The 19,266-nt window shown below is 39.2% G+C and overlaps 1 protein-coding gene and 1 pseudogene across 1 annotated transcript; one reads left to right on the forward strand and one right to left on the reverse strand.

Annotated features, from left to right (window-relative positions):
* The first annotated feature begins 280 nt into the window (after positions 1–280).
* Positions 281–2,830, forward strand: SLITRK2 (SLIT and NTRK like family member 2). Its single transcript, XM_065901187.1, has one exon. The coding sequence runs from the start codon at positions 293–295 to the stop codon at positions 2,828–2,830; it is 2,538 nt and encodes an 845-aa protein (XP_065757259.1). The 5' UTR covers positions 281–292.
* A 10,166-nt stretch (positions 2,831–12,996) lies between these two features.
* Positions 12,997–13,160, reverse strand: LOC136143216 (U2 spliceosomal RNA; annotated as a pseudogene).
* Between the last annotated feature and the right edge of the window lie 6,106 nt (positions 13,161–19,266).

The following is a 19,266-nucleotide window of genomic DNA, read 5'->3' on the forward strand; positions in this document are numbered from 1 at the left end:
CCGCGGCTGGCAGCGACCCGCCGGGAAATCAGGTGCAAGCGTGTGTTCCGCGACGCGTGTGTGGGTGGGCTGCGGGGGAGGGGAGGAGAGCAGAAAGCGCTTTGAAAAACGCAGTGATTTCATTCTGCCGTGCTGTCCACTCCCCGCATTCTTCCTCCGTCCCACTCCGCCCCTTCGCTTTGCCATTTTAATCGGGCTTCCGTGTTTCTTTCTCCCCCGCATCCCGCTCTCTCCTGCCCCCTCCCCAAGGTTTGCCTGTAGGTACCTGAGCTGACACCGACGGTGCCTAAAGATGCTGAGCGGCGTTTGGTTCCTCAGTGTGTTAACCGTGGCCGGGATCTTACAGACCGAGAGTCGCAAAACTGCCAAAGACATTTGCAAGATCCGCTGCCTGTGCGAAGAGAAGGAAAACGTACTGAATATTAACTGCGAAAACAAAGGATTTACAACTGTCAGCCTGCTCCAGCCCCCCCAGTATCGAATCTATCAGCTTTTCCTCAATGGCAACCTCCTGACGAGACTGTACCCCAACGAGTTCGTCAATTACTCCAACGCGGTTACTCTCCACCTGGGTAACAACGGGCTGCAGGAGATCCGAACCGGGGCGTTCAGCGGCCTGAAAACCCTCAAGAGGCTGCACCTCAACAACAACAAGCTCGAAGTGCTGAGGGAGGACACCTTCCTGGGCCTCGAGAGCCTCGAGTACCTCCAGGCCGACTACAATTACATCAGTGCCATCGAGGCGGGGGCCTTCAGCAAACTGAACAAGCTCAAAGTGCTTATCCTGAATGACAACCTTCTGCTGTCTCTGCCCAGCAATGTGTTCCGCTTCGTCCTGCTGACCCACTTAGACCTGCGAGGGAACCGGCTGAAAGTGATGCCTTTTGCCGGCGTCCTCGAGCATATCGGAGGCATCATGGAGATTCAGCTGGAGGAAAACCCGTGGAATTGCACGTGTGACTTACTTCCTCTCAAGGCTTGGCTGGACACCATAACTGTTTTTGTGGGGGAGATTGTCTGTGAAACTCCCTTCAGATTGCATGGGAAAGATGTGACCCAGCTGACCAGGCAAGACCTCTGTCCCAGAAAAAGTACCGGTGACTCCGGTCAGAGGGGCGGCCACGCTGACACACATGTCCAAAGGCTGTCACCTACAATGAATCCGGCTCTCAACCCAACCAGGGCTGCAAAAGCGAGCCGGCCACCCAAAATGAGAAATCGCCCAACTCCCCGGGTCACAGTGTCGAAAGACAGGCAGAGCTTTGGACCCATCATGGTGTACCAGACCAAGTCCCCGGTGCCCCTCACCTGCCCCAGTAGCTGTGTCTGCACCTCTCAGAGTTCAGACAATGGTCTAAATGTCAACTGCCAAGAAAGGAAGTTCACTAATATCTCCGACCTGCAGCCTAAACCTACCAGTCCAAAGAAACTCTACCTAACAGGGAACTATCTTCAAACTGTCTATAAGAACGACCTCTTAGAATACAGTTCTTTGGATCTATTGCATTTAGGAAACAATAGGATTGCAGTCATTCAGGAAGGTGCCTTCACAAACCTGACCAGTTTACGCAGACTTTATCTGAATGGCAATTACCTTGAAGTGCTATATCCGGCTATGTTTGATGGACTGCAGAGCTTGCAGTATCTCTATTTAGAGTATAATGTCATTAAGGAAATTAAGCCGCTGACCTTTGATGCTTTGATTAACCTACAGCTACTGTTTCTGAATAACAACCTGCTGCGGTCCTTACCTGATAATATATTTGGGGGCACGGCCCTCACCAGGCTGAATCTGAGAAACAACCATTTTTCTCACCTGCCTGTGAAAGGGGTTCTGGATCAGCTTCCGGCTTTTATCCAGATAGATCTGCAAGAGAACCCGTGGGACTGCACCTGTGACATCATGGGACTAAAGGACTGGACAGAGCATGCCAACTCCCCTGTCATCATCAATGAGGTGACCTGTGAATCTCCCGCTAAGCACGCTGGGGAGATCCTGAAGTTTCTGGGCAGGGAGGCTATTTGTCCAGACGGTCCAAACTTGTCAGATGGAACCATTTTGTCAATGAATCACAACACAGACACACCTCGCTCACTTAGTGTGTCTCCCAGTTCCTATCCTGAACTACACACTGAAGTTCCACTTTCCGTCTTAATTTTAGGATTGCTGGTTGTCTTTATCTTATCTGTCTGCTTTGGGGCTGGCCTATTCGTCTTTGTCCTGAAACGCCGAAAGGGAGTGCCAAGTGTTCCCAGGAGTGCCAACAACTTAGATGTAAGTTCCTTCCAGTTACAGTATGGGTCTTATAACACTGAGACTCAGGATAAAGCAGACGGCCACGTCTATAACTACATCCCCCCACCTGTGGGTCAGATGTGCCAAAACCCCATCTACATGCAGAAGGAAGGAGACCCAGTGGCCTATTACCGAAACCTGCAAGAATTCAGTTACAGCAACCTGGAGGAGAAGAAAGAAGAACCAGCCACACTTGCTTACACTATAAGTGCCACCGAGTTGCTAGAAAAGCAAGCCACCCCAAGAGAGCCCGAGCTGCTGTATCAGAATATCGCTGAGCGCGTCAAGGAACTCCCCAGTGCAGGACTCGTCCACTATAACTTTTGTACCTTACCTAAAAGGCAGTTCGCCCCTTCGTATGAATCTCGACGCCAAAACCAAGACAGAATCAATAAAACCGTTTTATATGGAACTCCCAGGAAATGCTTTGTGGGGCAGTCAAAACCAGACCACCCTTTACTGCAAGCTAAGCCGCAATCAGAACCAGACTACCTCGAAGTTCTGGAAAAACAAACTGCAATCAGTCAGCTGTGAAGGGAAATCATTTACAACCCTCTGGCATCAAAGGATGCTGCTCCAAACTGTTGGAAGCACTGCATTTGCTTTCGTGTGTGTTTGTGTTCTCCCTTTCCCAGCCTCAATGGGGGACTTTGAAGATGTTTGGGGGATGGGGTGAAGCAATGATACTGCTTTTTCAAGTTTTCCTTTAAATTATTTCTCTCTTGCTCTCCTCCCTCCCCCACCTTTTTTTTCCTTCTCTCCTTAGGAATCATCATTGAACATGAATGTTTCTACAATGCATTTTTTCATATATTTTGTTTATGGTTTTGTTTCCTTTTTCTTCTTTTATTTTTCCAGTGTGGGAATGGGAAGAGGAGATTATAGTGAATGAAGAAAGAGTAAGCAAACTTTTCAAATGAAAATGGATATTTAGTGTATTTTGTAGAAGATCTCCAAAGATCTTTTGAGACTATAAATTCTTTTGTAAATAATGATATATGGTATTTCCGTCTTCAGTTACCAAGCATAGTCACTAGGCATCACTTCTTTGTGTTAAAGTGCCTTTGCACTTTAAGTACATTACTTAAATGTTGCTTTTAGCTTTGATAAATTGAACATATTTTAATGTGTTGTATTTTTAAAATTAAAAACACTGTAAAATAGATTGAAATGTCAGCTATATTAAGTCAACGTACAGTTTGCTTGAGTTATAGAAACCGACCTGTCATCAAATGATTCTAGTTCTAGGACTTTATAGATTTAACTGTAAAATATTTCCTTTCCTTTGGGTTTGTTCTAAGTGATTTAATTTAAGTCAACTAAGGGGACTTAACAGTGGACTAGAGGTAATAAAATGCCTCAGTTGGGATTAGTAATTCATTAATAAAATATATTTAACCCAATATCAGAGTGAATTGAACAATTAATGCCCTTCCGTAAATCGTTATTTTACACTAACATGGTCAGTGTTTTAGATTATTTTCCTAATTAAGAGTACATTACACAACTTGTAATATATTTTTTCTGCATTAGATATTTTTATATATTTAAATGAGAGTCTGTATTTCTAACTTTTTAATTGAAATTAGTATTTTTTCTGCCTATTGAAACATTTTCTATAAACACACACCAGTAGAGGCCGCCACACACCTCATTTAATAAAGACATATGAGCCATTACATACCTTGAAGGACGACTTCAAAGGTGAGATTAAGACTTCCCAAGTAAGTTCTTAGCAAATTCAAGGCAGCAGAGACAAATGTATATGTTAGTTTCTGTTTCTTTTAGGATTAAAGGTTAGACTCAGAATCCTTCTCAATGTTCACATTTTCAGAGAAAGCAGCGTTTTCCTCTTGAGCTTATGGAAGCGTTAACAGGGTGCTATCAAATGATGTACTCTTTGCATCTCCAACCTGATTAATAAGTACCTAAACCAAGAAAGTAGGCATCCTTTTTTTCCTGCCTTCTTTAGGCAAGGGTTACTTGAATTTTTCCTTGTCAGCTTCAGCAAGCTTTTGGTTTTGGTCTTAGCATTAAAATGATTTTAACTAACCAAGTCTACATAGCATATATGAAGCCTTATTAGCCTGTAAATAATTTTTAGAAGCAAATATTATTGTGTGATTTAAACAAACAGCCCTTCTTTAGAAAAAAATAGTTTTATTTTGTCTATTGTAAATCCTTATGCAACTGGAATGGTGATCTGCATATAAAGTAGTCCAGCTTTTCAATTCCTTATTAAAGCAATTGATGGCGTCTGAAAGAAGCACACTGTTTCCTTTTCATAAATAGGTTACTGCACATAATAATCCTTTATTATCATGTGGAAATTGAAGTGGATCCTGATAACTTACTTTTAAAGCTTTAAAATGACTAATAGTTTATTATCTGTCACTATAAACAATTCATGAGATAGGCTTTCAATTAGAAATTACTTAAATCCAAATTATTTGGATTAATAACCACTGGTGCAAAATAGTTTTTATTTAACAATAGATGGTAATTGTGTATATATATATATATATATATATATATATATATATATATATATATAAATGTAAAGTACATTCAGGAAAAAAAATGCCTTTAATACCCTAAAGTCTCCGAATATCTACAGTGACAAGCTAAAATGTTCATTCTTTGATTAGAGATCATAATTCTTATTTAAATCCATTAGATTGAAATTGAAAATGGTGGGCTGAAATGATCTACAGGAAAGTTAATGTACAGAGACTTTACATTTCATAGAAGAGGAGCAAGAGTATTTTACCAGTTGAACTTGGAGATAGCTTCTGGAAACCACCTCCTCTTATATATGTAAGAGTTTCAAAAATTCTCTCGTGGCTGCTCTCATTTGGTGCAATGATAAATGCAGAATACAGAGGTAGGTATTTGGGGAAATGATTATGAAGGCAAATTAGTATACATATTCTATTAAGAGAGTATTTTGGTTGACATTCTATCACTAGAACTACTGATGTGGTGATTCCACTTCAGTGTTCGTATTCTCCTGAAAATAAAGTCATTCCTGTAAAACACCATTAGCCATAGAAAAACTAATTCATTAATTGTAAGCAGAGATAGCTTACTGTTCATTTAGTTACAAGACTCTAAAGAGGCCTCCTGGAAGAACTCAGACTCATAAACTCTTTTCCTTAATAACTGTGGTTTAATTTTAGATTCTCATGCTTCTTAGATATTTACTTTATTCTGTATTAGGTTTTAAGATGAAATCGTTTGAATGTGTCCAGACTATTTCATTTAAAGGCATAATACATCATATACTGTGAAGCTTTGTTTTTTAATGCAATCACAAACACTTTAATTTGATTAACTTATTAGCATCCCCACTGACTATGTTGTTTTGCTTTACCCACTGAAGTGCTTTCAAACATATTTTACTTTAAGATTTTTATTTTTATCTCCTACAGCTGGATTTTGCTATTTCACTTTTATTTCACATGCAGCTTGTAATGGGTATGAACATCAGCACAGTGAAATGGTTCCAGCCAACAGAATACGATTTCCCCTGGCCCTGCCTGGAACAGATCTATATGTCTGGCAAATGGTAATTCCCTTTGATTCTAGCTCTTAACTAGTTGCTTCCTCTGTTTCTGAATATACCTGTGTCTAAGTTTGTATTGAAACACTCAAAAGCACCACTTCTCAGTCTGGACACAATTGCCAAAAGTCTAACTTGGTTTTGGACTTTGGTCAACCTGTGTGCCTTGTTACTTCCCTCCAGCAGTTGGTGAGTAAGGAAATGACCCTTCAGTTTCCTCTGCTTTGTCCTCTGACCTCTAAGGTGGTTTAATTTTTCTAAATATTTCCATGTCATCAAGGGCTCAATGTTTTATGGATTTTACAGAAAGTGTATAATGAAAAAGAGGGAGGTTCTGTGATTTTTCAGACTCTGGAAATTCATTTTGATTGGACTCATTCCAGAAACATACTGGATTAGATGCTAGACTGAAGGAAGCCTTCCAGACAGTTCTCCTAATCCAGTCATTTCTTCATTCATTCAATAAGTATTTGAGTGCTTGCTTCCTAGGTGCCAGGCTCTGTGCTGTGTGCTGAGGGGGCACAGAGATACAGTAGACAGGCTCTCTGCCCACCTCCTCACCCCGCCCCCCGCAGAGAGCTTAGTGCTAATAAAGGAGAATGTTATCTGAATGACAAATCACCCAGAGTAAACAGTGGGAACAGCAGTGAAATGCAGGAAGTTGGGTTTTTAAAGGTGATTCTGTGCAATGAAGTATAAAACTGATATATCATAGGTTAGCTACTGTGTAACCACCATTAAGATCTCTTTAGAGTTACACAGCTACAAAGGGAGAAAACCCACAAAAATAAAATAAAACAACTTTCTGCAGAAGAGGGACCAATATTATGGCCTGAAGATAGCTATATACTTGTGCTATCTAACGATCTACATTGTAAAGATGACTTCCCAAATTGTAAATACAAAAATCACAAATATACTTACATTTTCTGGAATATCCATGTTTTAGAGGCAATATTTACTTTCTATTTCAGTGGCTTAAAATATAACATTTTGGCTTAATTGTCTTTTACAGAGACAATAAGACACTTACCTAAATCCTGAGAGAGAAAAATTAAGTACTGTATATAGGTGTACTTTGCTTCTCACAATGGTTGTGCAAAAAGTCACGTGTAAATTGAAGTTTTGTAAGTTAAATTGTATTTTAAATGCATTAGGAGAGCTGCCAGTTAGAGGAAACTTGTGAATCCTTTTATAAAGCAGAAAACCATTTTATAAGACAAATAATCACTCTGTAATTTATCTGTTTTGTATGTTTGGAGTTTCAATATCGACTTTGCTTAAAACGGAGCCCACCTGCCTAATCAGTGTGTTTTGCCAATGCTGCTTGTGCTACCAGTTTCTCGGTTGCTAAGGGCTTATACTTGAAAATCCGCTGCAGTTTCGTGTGACTTGAGCTATGGGGCGATTTTATGATGGCGCAGTAACATTCCTGAGCAGTCTGAGTAGCCAACCCGTTTCAACTCCATTGAACACAGGACTCTTCTGCTCAGCAGCGTCTCCTCTGTCAGACGTGGCCATGATTCGTTAGAGGGTAGAGTGACTCCTGTATTCAGATCCTATAAAACGCTTAGAGTCACAGGTTTTATAATAAATATATGGTATCATGTAAACAAATTAAACTGCATGTGTGTTGGAATTTTTTAGCAGTATTTTAGCTTGAAAGTACTTGTACAAATACCGTTAGATTTAGTTGCAAATAATTGTTCTCAAGTTATTGGAATAAATGGCAAATGAAACAAGCTCTTGTGTAAATAGACTTCTGTGCCAAATAGTGACATTGTTTCAAAACATGAATGCCATATTTTGGGCTGTTAATAGGCAAAATGAAATATTGAAAATGTGGTCAAATGATATTATGTCTTATTGGATAAACTTTATACAGTTATTTTGTGCTCTAGTTAGCTTTCAGTTAATAAATAAATATTCACTAAAAATAAACATTTGAGTTAGTTAGAAAAATTCTTTACACTCTTGAGAGGAATTAATGACAAACTATTACTGGAACCATCCTCTTTGCCTTGATATATATACTGTTCAAATGTTTACAAATTTAGGTCTTCTTTATATAATTTACATATTAAGGGTAAAATGTGCTTTAAAAAACATATTAATACTTTTCCATTAATGCCCATTAGTATCAGCATTAAAAAATTAAAACTAGAGAGAACAATAAAAACAATTCAAATAGAGCTGTCTCTCTAGGAATTGAAAGAAAGTTTGATTTCACACTCCCCCTACCGCACACATCCACCCACACAACAGCCAACTGTTTTTCATTATAAAATTCTATCTAATACAATAGGTGATCTAATAAATCTTTATCTATAAAATGAGAGAACGATTGACATGCAAATCCAAGGAATAGAAATTATGAATCCATTAAAGAAGATGTTATTACTGTATTACCAAAGACTAGAGTCAAAACAAATGAGAGGGAGAGAGATGCATTTGTTGCTGTAACTGTGGTAATATTATAGCAAAGCGACTTATTTGGCTTTTGCATTGGTTGAACATCAGAATATATCTGCCAGGTATGCTCCATTCACAAATGTATAACGTAACAAAGGTTTTGAGGTTTGTGTGATGGACAGGAGGACTTGAAACAAATTATCCTCTCTTGAGATTCTTAATTTGCTGTATGCACAATATATTCAATTTATTCATGTGGCCTTCACAAGTTGGTAAAACAACTGAAAGAGTCTCATTCTAGAGTGTTTTATTGAAGAGTTGGTGCTTAGCACACTAGATTATCTCATCCTTTACAAAGATGAGTGGAAGTGGAATTGGAATGAAAGGGATGTACAGCTCCCCATTCTGAACACATGTCATATAAGACATCAGCAAGTCATATGTGTCTGTTGATACTGGGAAAAGACCATCAAAATAGATGCTGTCATTACTGAATGGGGTCTGGAAATGTACCTGATCCATGTTTCCCTGGGCAACCAGTATGTGATTAGTTATACATCATTTTTATTAATTTGATTTTTCAAATATTTTATGTTTGCTATCAACATTACCCTAAAAAGGAATATTTGAGCTAATTATCTGTCAGATCTAGTTACCTGGCATTTTTGGACATATTTGATCTTGACAGAATGTTGGCTACAACATAAAGTATAAGGTAATTTCTGGCTCACAGAGTGACTGTTGGGCAGACAGGAGAGGTGAATGGGGTCTGCTCTGGGTAATCCTTGGCCAAGTCCCTCACTCCTCAAGCCCCCTTTACCTTCACATCATTAACACCTGACAATGATTCAGAACTTAATAACCCTCCAATAAATATTTCCATAATGAATAAATGAATAAGACTCTGGCTCTCATGTGAATACTGAAGAAGGGTGGAAAACTGAAGGATCTAAGTTCAAAGTTATTAGAGTGGGTTCTTAGCTGTTCCAGGAAGTCCTAAACAGATATTTAGTTGGGCCATTTTCAGAGCTTATGAAGAACACATGTACACACAAACACACACACACACACATACTCCATGAGGATGGCAGAGAAGTTATGGTGACACACAGGCAAGATCCAAGTTTATTACATGCCTGAGGGCCCGATTTTAAGTGATACCTGAGTCTGTCTATTGAACCCAATGATCTCATTCTAGAGTTAAAGTAGCTTTACTGCTGAGTGCTGATATTGACTTGTTATTGGCTTTTGGCATCGGGAGACTTAGTTGAGAGAAAATACACTCCCTGACAAGCTTGAATGATGCATTCTTCCAGACCTTATCATTTAGTTCTTCCTAGGATCTGTGTATTTGGTTTGTTTCTTAAGTCTTCCAGATAGGAGAGAAATTCTTTGGGTTCAGACTACATTAAGTCATATTTCTGTCAGAACACAGTTGTGTCATAAAGTCTGATTTATCCAAAATAAGAACTTATAGGTGATGTTTCATAGCAAAGAATCCCAGGATCTGAGGTTCTAATCTTCATGCAGCTAAAAACCTGTGAGGACAAGTCATAGTTCTCACTGGGGTCTCAGTTTTCCTCCCTGGGAACGGTGTTGGTCTGGATGAACTCAATGGACATGCTCTACGATTCTAGGCTATTTGGGGAGTGACTGCTACACACAAAGCAAACAGTGCATTGAGGCAATTATTCAGGAAATTCAAGCCCGAAAATCTCTTACCCTTCTCCTTTCTAGTGTCTAATTTGGACATAGCCATACTCATTTTATTTTTTACAGGATTCAAATGTACCATTTGTCTTGGGTTAACTTCTCTTCCTAAACTTGACTTTAAAAATGTTTAAATCATTTTTCTTACTTATTTGTAAATCACAACATTCTACTGCTTTTGGGGAGGGGAGGGAGGTGATGGGATTTTCATTTAGCTGTTTGGCAGGGGAATTTTCTATGGGTTAATGAGTTTATTCCGTGTGATAATTAGGAAAGTCAAGCTATGAATCTATCTAGGAAGATCATATTATCATATTTCAGGGCACAAAGCAGTTTTCCCATTTGGTTGTTCATCATCCCACCCTTTTAGCCAGCTCTGCCAAGTTTCTTATCATCCGGGAAACTGATGGACCCTTGGACAACTCAGCTGAGCTTCAGAAATTCAATGATTCATTCCAGTGCGCAAAGCTTTTAGCTGACAAGTGGTGTTTGGCCTCTTCTTGATCATAAAATTCAGCCATAGTTTTACTACTTGGGCCAATGCGTCTCTAGTTGGTCAAATGGATTTTAACTGGAAACAAAGAAATAAAGCCCTCAATCTTGTAATATTCAGCTGACATAATTTTTATAAGGGTAGAAAAGAGGAAAAAACATTCATTCAGAAACTTCCCCTGCTTTCCAGGTGTCTGTGGGGCTTATTAAAAACGCTAGTGAATGAAAGGAAAATCCAGCTACACTTTGCTTTGTGTTTTCTTCTTCCACATTACAGAAGGTTGTGAAAAAGGAAATGTAGGCTATCCTTGTCCAAGCCATCATCTTAAAAAATTTAAAAACTAGGATGCCACTGAGATACTAAGGATTTAGAGTATAGTTACATTTCAAATGTTTAACTTGAAATTTTGGAACAAAACCTATTTTATTTACTAAATAGATCTCTGAAAAGCAAGTACATTTTAAGCAATAATCTGGGTAATTTGAGAGCAGGGCTTGCTGAAGGAATCTTATTCATTTTAAACTGGATTTATTCAGATTTTGTTTTGTGCAAATTCATCAGAAAGTTGTTCAGTTCTACTACTCAAACAGTTCAAATATTCTGAAATTTAAAAAATAAGTTAATTATTCTGCTCTTACAGATTAAAGTGGGAGGATGCCCTACCTGTGTTGATGTAGTTTGTTCTTTTCCACCTGGACTTTCTGAGTTTCTATATCTAAGGATGGATATTTGTACAAAGACAAGGTAACGTCTTAGGAAGAGAGGGGTAAATAGATACTTTCCAGAATGATTTATAACAGAGGGCCAGGAAACGGGGAGTTTCACTAAATCTTCTTGCCTTCCCTCTCTGAAAGAGATCTTTCTCAAGCCTTGATCCCTTACCAGGAGACAAACATTTTCCTATGTGAGTAAGACTGTGGGTTTTACTGGGTTCTGCTTTGTTTTAGTCTTCAATCACACTGATTCCTTCTGATTTGCTGACAAAGGAGGATCTGAGAACAGTGGGGGGACCATTTCCCAGAGAACAAGGAGCCCTCGGATTTAGCCTCCATGTCTCTGCTAACTCTCCATGTGACACTGGACCAGTTCCTTCCCGTCTCTGAGCCCCAGTTTCCTCATCTGAAACCGAAAGTAGTTAGACTTAGCCTTGCCAGTCAAGAAAACAACTGAATAAAAACCAGCTTACTACTGGGGAAACGTGAAATCCACTTCAATTCATAAAATGTAGTAAATCACTTGCAAACTTGACACGTTAACTATCATTAATAACAAATTATTTTCAACAATCCTCACACCTGTTCTGTGACACACCAGTGAAAACATTTGGACTACAGTCTCATGATTTTCTTTCCCTCATCCTTATTCCAGCTGCTAAACATTATAATTGTATAAATCCATTTACACAAAGAGTATGAGTAATTTCTGGTAGTCCTTATGTGGTAACAGATTGTCTCTAAAAATATGATTTATGGAGTGCTCATTGTGTGCTGAGCACTTGAGCAGAGGCTGTGCACATCTAAAACAAATCCACAAGTGTTCCTGAAGGCCCAGCACATGCCCAGCGCTGGGAAGAGACTGGGGTGGGAGGGAATGAAAAACTCGGCTCCTGTGTGTTGGGGAGACATAACATATACATCAGAAGTAAGACGTGGCTCCTGGCCTCAGGGAATATAAAACCAAGTTGGGAAGATGAGCTACTTATCCTTGAAAGGGTTAGGAAAGGTCAGGGTCAGAAAAGAAGAAGATCAGTGCAGATTACACTGGAATTATCTGAGAAGGCTGCTGGGAGGAAGCAGGGCAGAAAAAAAGGGACTTGAATTGGGCAAAGGCTTGGGGAATCAGCAAGCTTGAAAATGTAAACACAGAAATAGGCCTGCAAAGAAAACAAACTTATGGGTACCAAGCAAGAAGGGGGGGCGGGGATAAATTGGGAGATTGGGATTGGCACATAAACACTACTATATATAAAATTGATAACTAATAAGGACCTACTGTATAGCATGGGGAACTCTACTCAATATTCTATAATGGCCTTTATGGGAAAAGAATCTTAAAAAGAGTGGATATATGTATATGTATAACTGAATCACTTTGCTGTACAACTGAAACTAACACATTGTAAATCAACTATACTCCAATAAAAATTAATTAAAAAAAATAACACCATTGTAAAGCAATTATACCCCAATAAAGATGTTAAAAAAAAGAATTAGCCTACAGCAGTATGATATTGAGGACCAAGAAACAGTGTTTCTCTCTTTTGTGAATAGTTATTAAATTATTTCTACTTCAAAATATCAGAAAAAAAATAAATAAAAGGCAATGTCATGGGAGAAAGATATTGCCCATATTGACAGATGATATAACAATTTACTTTGAAAATTCAAGAGAAGTAACAAATAATAAAAACTAGTTAGAAAGTTAAAAAAAAAAAGGAAGGAAGAAATAGGCCTGTGAAGAATAGTGAAGAGCATGGAAGGCTGGTTTGATGTACCTTTTGATGGCTTTGAAAGCCAGAGTAAGAAATTTGGACTCAATTCCACAAATAATGGAATGTTCTTCAAGCAAAGTAAAAATTGTATCAATAGAACTGTTACTATTTGTATAGGGCCTTATAAGTATTTCACATGCATTTCTATTAGCATTTGATACTACACTTGATCTTAGCCAAAAGGCCGAGAAGCTCTATTAGCATTTGAGATGATTATATCTGGGTTACGATGACAAAACTGAGGTTTAGGGAGTTTTGGTACTTGCCCCGGTGACCCAGTGAGTGTAGGGAGAAGCCACCTAGTTCAACAAGTTAGCACAGAGAAATGCTCGCAAGCAGGCAGGCACTCTGGAGGCCACGTGCTGAGAGTTGAAACCCAGCTTTGCCACTCACCAGCTGTGTGACCTTGGGCAAGTCACTTCACCTCTCTGGGCCTCAGTTTCCTCACCTAAAAGAAGGAGACAGTGATCATATTTGCCCTCATGGGGTGGTTATGAGAATCAGTGACTTAATATTTGCAAACCAAAATGTATTTGTTAAACAAAACAAAAAGTGGCAGAGGTGTACTTTGAAACCAGTTCTGACTGACTTGAAACTCATGTCCTGTCCACACCATCACTGGGTCTCCCTGGATAAACAGAGGAGTGAGTCGTCTGGCAGAAAGAGTGATTTGAGCATTAGGGCAGACAGAAGACTGTGGTCCAGGATGAGGGAAATGGGAGGAAGATAAAGCCAAGGGACTCTGCTCTTATGTTCAGCTGCAGACTGTCCTCCAGCTGGGAGTACAGACCGATGGTTTAGAGAGCCATATTTAGTAACACGTCCATCTTTTATCTTCAGCAGATTCTTAGTTTAATAATATTTATATTCTTTAAGGGAAAAGCATAAGGCAAAATGGGTAAGGAAAAAAGGGCTGTTTCTTCATGAATTCTGAAGGGAGAGAGGCTCAAAGGGCTTGGTTATGAGCAGAGAAACCTGAGGCCACCTGGGGAGGCATTTCAGGCTTCCCTGAGCTTCGCACAGGCCTCTGGGCGGGAGATCCGCACAGGGCTGGGACTCAAGCTTGGAAGTGTCTAGAAGTGTCCCACACTTGGTCTAATGCTCTGCTGCTCTGATGGCTCTTGAAATTGTGAAGAAGTTTTGAACAAGAGACCCTACATTTTCACTTTTCACTGGCCCTCACAAGTGATGTCACCAGTCCAGGGTCTATGACACCAGAGACTCAGTGAAGTTCCACCAGTTCCTCCTGCCTAAGGCGGATCTGTGAGTACCAGGACTTCTACCTTCTGAACAGCCCGCCCCGTCTCATCTTTCTGGACAAGTGTCCCTCATACGCCGTCCCACACTAAATGAAACTGTGGATGCTTCTCCTTTTAAACACATTTTGTTTACATTTGACACAGTTTTTAGCTAATTCAGAAGGTGTTTGTGTGTGCGTGTGCGTGGTTAAGATAAGTGAAAGTATCTGGGGCTAAAGCAGTGGCAGTGGTGGTTATCTCAACGGTGTACAGCTGGTGAGAGCAGTTAAATGATTTTGCGATGTGAGAAGAGCAATTTGGTTTTTGTAGGGCAGGTAAAAAAATGGCTTTGTATGATTTGGGTAGGCTTTGTGGGAAAGAAATTGAGTACTTTTTTAAACTCTCCACTTACCTCTGCCATCTAAGCTGTGATCACAAGAATAGCTTCCAGTGAGCCCAGGTTTCATTCATCAACAGAACAGCCTTAAGAAGAAATGGAAAAGAAGAAAGCAGAATTTTCTCCATTTAAGAACGTAAAGAAAGAGAAACATTTTGAGGGGAAGGGAACTAGGGAAATTTGACACTGTAAGTTAGACCAGAGCTGGACATGATGAAAGCCTGATTCACGGGATCAGGATATTTCGACTGTAATTCTATTGCTTCGTTGTAAATGAAATTGTTCCAAAGCCTTTGAGGATTTCCATTAACTGGCGCCCGGATAAATTTTCACGGTTATTCATAGCAAAACTCTTTAAATAGTAAATGAGAAAGGTCACATCATGACAGCATTGTACAAAAAAACCCTCCCCCGATGCCCATGCACAGATTTCTATCAAGCATTTGTCAGGAGCATAGGAGGAGCTTGGAGGCAACCCTCACAGCTGCCTCCGAAGCCCATTCGGAAGCCTGAGATGTTGGGCCACGTATTAGTCTCCTGTTTACATCTGATCCACAAACCATGGGTCTTTCTTGGAATGCAAATGAATGAGCCCTAGGGACAACAGTGCCTTTGATTGATGTATTTGGGCTTTCTGACCTGAAAACACATCAATTATTGAAGGGCTGTGTGGGCATGGGTGTGACTTAGGAAAGTCCACACTGTATGTTGGGCTCAACACTTGGGGCTTACATTCTTCTTCTTCTATTTTTTTTAAATAAAAGCACTCACCACATTGCTCACTGATTCCTTGGGCTGACAAAATCTCAATAGTGTCAAGTAGTGCAGAGGCCCTGAGCCGAGAGGAGAGGCAGTCTCTGCTGTGGGGCTGGCTGCCTTGCTTCCTCAAGCATGGAAGTGTGGATTCAAGCACCACAAGCTTCTCTCCATGAGCTCTGGGAAGGGTCAGATGGCTACAGATTCAGAAAGCTTGGCTCTGCAACTGCTAAAAGTTGCTGAATCACAGTACAGAGCTAGCCTGTGACTTAAAAATCTTCTGGCATTACTTGTTTTGTTTTAAGCTAATAACCTTAGTGTTACTAAATTCCATTCATGATTGTTATAAACAATCAAACCAAGTAAAGATCATACAAATAAATCTTAAAGACTGATTTAGAAAATAAGTACAAAAGGTGTCTACTTGATGCCTAAATAGACAAATCAAGATTTCTTTACATTTGTTTTTGGTTATCCCTAGAATTGGTAGATTAAAAACTGCTGTGTGGCTTTCTGCACACATATCTCATACTGCTGATGGCTTTTTTATCTATAAGTAATAATGACATCAAAATCTCCCCAAATCTGTTATCTACATTGGACAAAAATGGTACTAAAACCTCTTTTGATAAAAAATGCATGATTCTATGGCTTACTTTACAAATTGTGCCATGATTAGAAATTATACTAAATAAGCTTGTGAATTAAATTTTGGATGAAGAAATTTCCAGTTTTGTAAATTGAACAAATAATTTGTACCTACAGCAAACAATTTACTTTTTAAATTTTTTTAACATCTTTATTGCAGTATAATTGATTTACAATTGTGTTAGTTTCTGCTTTATAACAAAATGAAGCAGCTATACATATACATATATCCCCATAACTCCTCCCTCTTGCGTCTCCCTCCCATCCTCCCTATCCCACCGAGCTGATCTGCCTGTGCTATGCAGCTGTTCCTCACTAGCTATCTACTTTACATTTGGTAGTGTATATATGTCAGTACAACTCTATCACTTCATCCCATCTTACACTTCCCCCTCCCTGTGTCCTCAAGTCCATTTTCTACATCTGCATCTGTATTCCTTTCCTGCCCCTAGGTTCACCAGAACCAGTTTGTTTTAGATTCCGTATATATGTGTGAGCATATGGTATTTGTTTTCCTCTTTCTGACTTACTTCACTCTGTATGACAGACTCTAGGTCCATCCACCTCACTACAGATAACTCAATTTCATTTCTTTTTATGGCTGAGTAATATTCCATCATGTATATGTGCTACATCTTCTTTATCCACTCATCTGTTGATGGCCACTTAGGTTGCTTCCATGTCCTTGCTATTGTAAATAGAGCTGCAATGAACATTTCGGAACATGACTCTTTTTGAATTATGGTTTTCTCAGGGTATATGCCCAGTAGTGGGATTGCTGGGTTGTACAGTAGTTCTTTTTTTAGTTCTTTAAGGAACCTCCATACTGTCCTCCATAGTGGCTGTATCAATTTACATTCCCATCAACAGTGCAAGGGGGTTCCCTTTTCTCCACACCCTCTCCAGCATTTATTGTTTGTAGATTTTTTGATGATGGCCGTTCTGACCGGTGTGAGATGATATCTCATTGTAGTTTTGATTTGCATTTCTCTAATGATTAATGATGTTGAGCATTCTTTCGTGTGTTTGTTGGCAATCTGTATATCTTCTTTGGAGAAATGTCTATTTAGATCCTCTGCCCATTTTTGGATTGGGTTGTTTGTTTTTTTGATATTGAGCTGCATGAGCTACGTGTAAATTTTGGAGATTAATCCTTTGTCAGAAAAGGAAATAAAAGGAATCCGAATCAGAAAAGAAGAAGTAAAGCAGTCAATGTTTGCAGATGACATGATATTATACATAGAGAATCCTAAAGATGCTACCAGAAAACTACTAGAGCTAACCAATGAATTTGATAAAGTTGCAAGATGCAAAATTAATGCACAGAAATCTCTTGTTTCCTATATACTAATGAGGAAAAATCTGAAAGAGAAACACTCCCATTTACCACTTCAACAAAAAGGATAAAATATCTAGGAATAAACCTACCTAAGGAGACAAAAGAACTCTATGCAGAAAACTATAAGACACTGATGAAAGAAATTAACAATGATACAAACAGATGGAGAGATATATCATGTTCTTCGATTGGAAGAATCAACATTGTGAAATGACTATACTACCCGAAGCAATCTACAGATTCAATGCAATCCCTATCAAACAGCCAATGGCATTTTTCACAGAACTAGAACAAAAAATTTTACAATTAGTATGGAAACACAAAAGACTGTGAAGAGCCAAAGCAATCTTGAGAAAGAAAAATGGAGCTGGAGGAATCAGACTCCCTGACTTCAGACTAAACTACAAAGCTACAGTAATCAAGACAGTATGGTACTGACACAAAAATAGAAATATAGATCAATGGAACAGGATGGTAAGGCGAGAGATAAACCGACACATATATGGTCAACTTATCTTTCATAAAGGAGGCAAGAATATACAATGGAGGAAAAATAGCCTCTTCAATAAGTGGTGCTGGGAAAACTGGACAGCTACATGTAAAAGAATGAAATTAGAACACTTCTTAACACCATACACAAAAATAAACTCAAAATGGATTAAAGACCTAAATGTAAGGCCAGACACTCTAAAACTCTTAGAGGAAAACATAGGCAGAGCACTCTATGACATAAATCACAGCAAGATCCTTTTGACCCACCTCCTAGAGAAACGGAAATAAAAACAAAAATAAACAAATGGGACCTAGTGAAACTTAAAAGCTTTTGCACAACAAAGGAAACCATAAACAAGATGATAAGACAACCCTCAGAGTAGGAGAAAATTTTTGCAAATGAAGCAAATGACAAAGAATTAATCTCCAAAATAGACAAGCAGCTTACACAGCTCAATATCAAAAAAAGAAACAACCCAATCCAAAAATGAGTAGAAGACCTAAACAGACACTTCTCCAAAGAAGATATACAGATTGGCAGCAAACACCTGAAAGGATGATCAACATTACTAATCATTAGAGAAATGCAAATCAAAACCACAATGAGGTATCACCTCACACCGGTCAGAATGGCCATCATAAAAATATCTACAAATAAGTGCTGGAGAGGGCGTGGAGAAAAGGGAACCCTTTTGCGCTGTTCGTGGGAATGTAAATTGATACATCCACTACGGAGAACAGTATGGAGGTTCCTTAAATAACTAAAAATAGAACTACCATATGACCCAGCAATCCCACTACTGGGCATATAGCCTGAGAAAACCATTAATTCAAAAAGAGACATGTACTACAATGTTCATTGCAGCACTATTTACAATAGCCAAGACATGGAAGCAACCTAAGTGTCCATCAACAGATGAATGGATAAAGAAGATGTGGCACATATATACATGGAATATTGCTCAGCCATAAAAAGAAACGTAATTGAATTATTTGTAGTGAGGTGGATGGAGCTAGAGTCTGTCATACAGAGTGAAGTAAGTCAGAAAGAGAAAATCAAATACTGTATGTTAACACACATATACGGAATCTAAAAAACTACATATGGTTCTGAAGAACCTAGGGGCAGGACAGGAATAAAGAAGCAGACGTAGAGACTGGGCTTGAGGACACGGGGAGGGGGAAGGGTAAGCTGGGACGATATGAGAGAGCAGCATTGACATATATACACAATCAAATGTAAAACAGATAACTAGGGGGAAGCAGCCGCATAGCACAGGGAGATCAGCTCAGTGCTTTGTGACCACCTAGAGGAGTGGGATAGGAAGGGTGCGAGGTAGATGCAAGAGGGAGTGGATACGGGGATACATGTATAGGTATAGTTTATTCACTTTGTTATACAGCATAAACTAACACAACATTGTAAAGCAAT

Source organism: Phocoena phocoena, chromosome X, assembly GCF_963924675.1.
Source record: "Phocoena phocoena chromosome X, mPhoPho1.1, whole genome shotgun sequence".
NCBI classification, from domain to species: Eukaryota; Metazoa; Chordata; class Mammalia; order Artiodactyla; family Phocoenidae; genus Phocoena; species Phocoena phocoena.

What these genes read in the sequence shown, in the direction of transcription:
- SLITRK2 (XM_065901187.1), top strand. Translation starts at nt 293, where the DNA reads ATGCTGAGCGGCGTTTGGTTCCTCAGTGTGTTAACCGTGGCCGGGATC.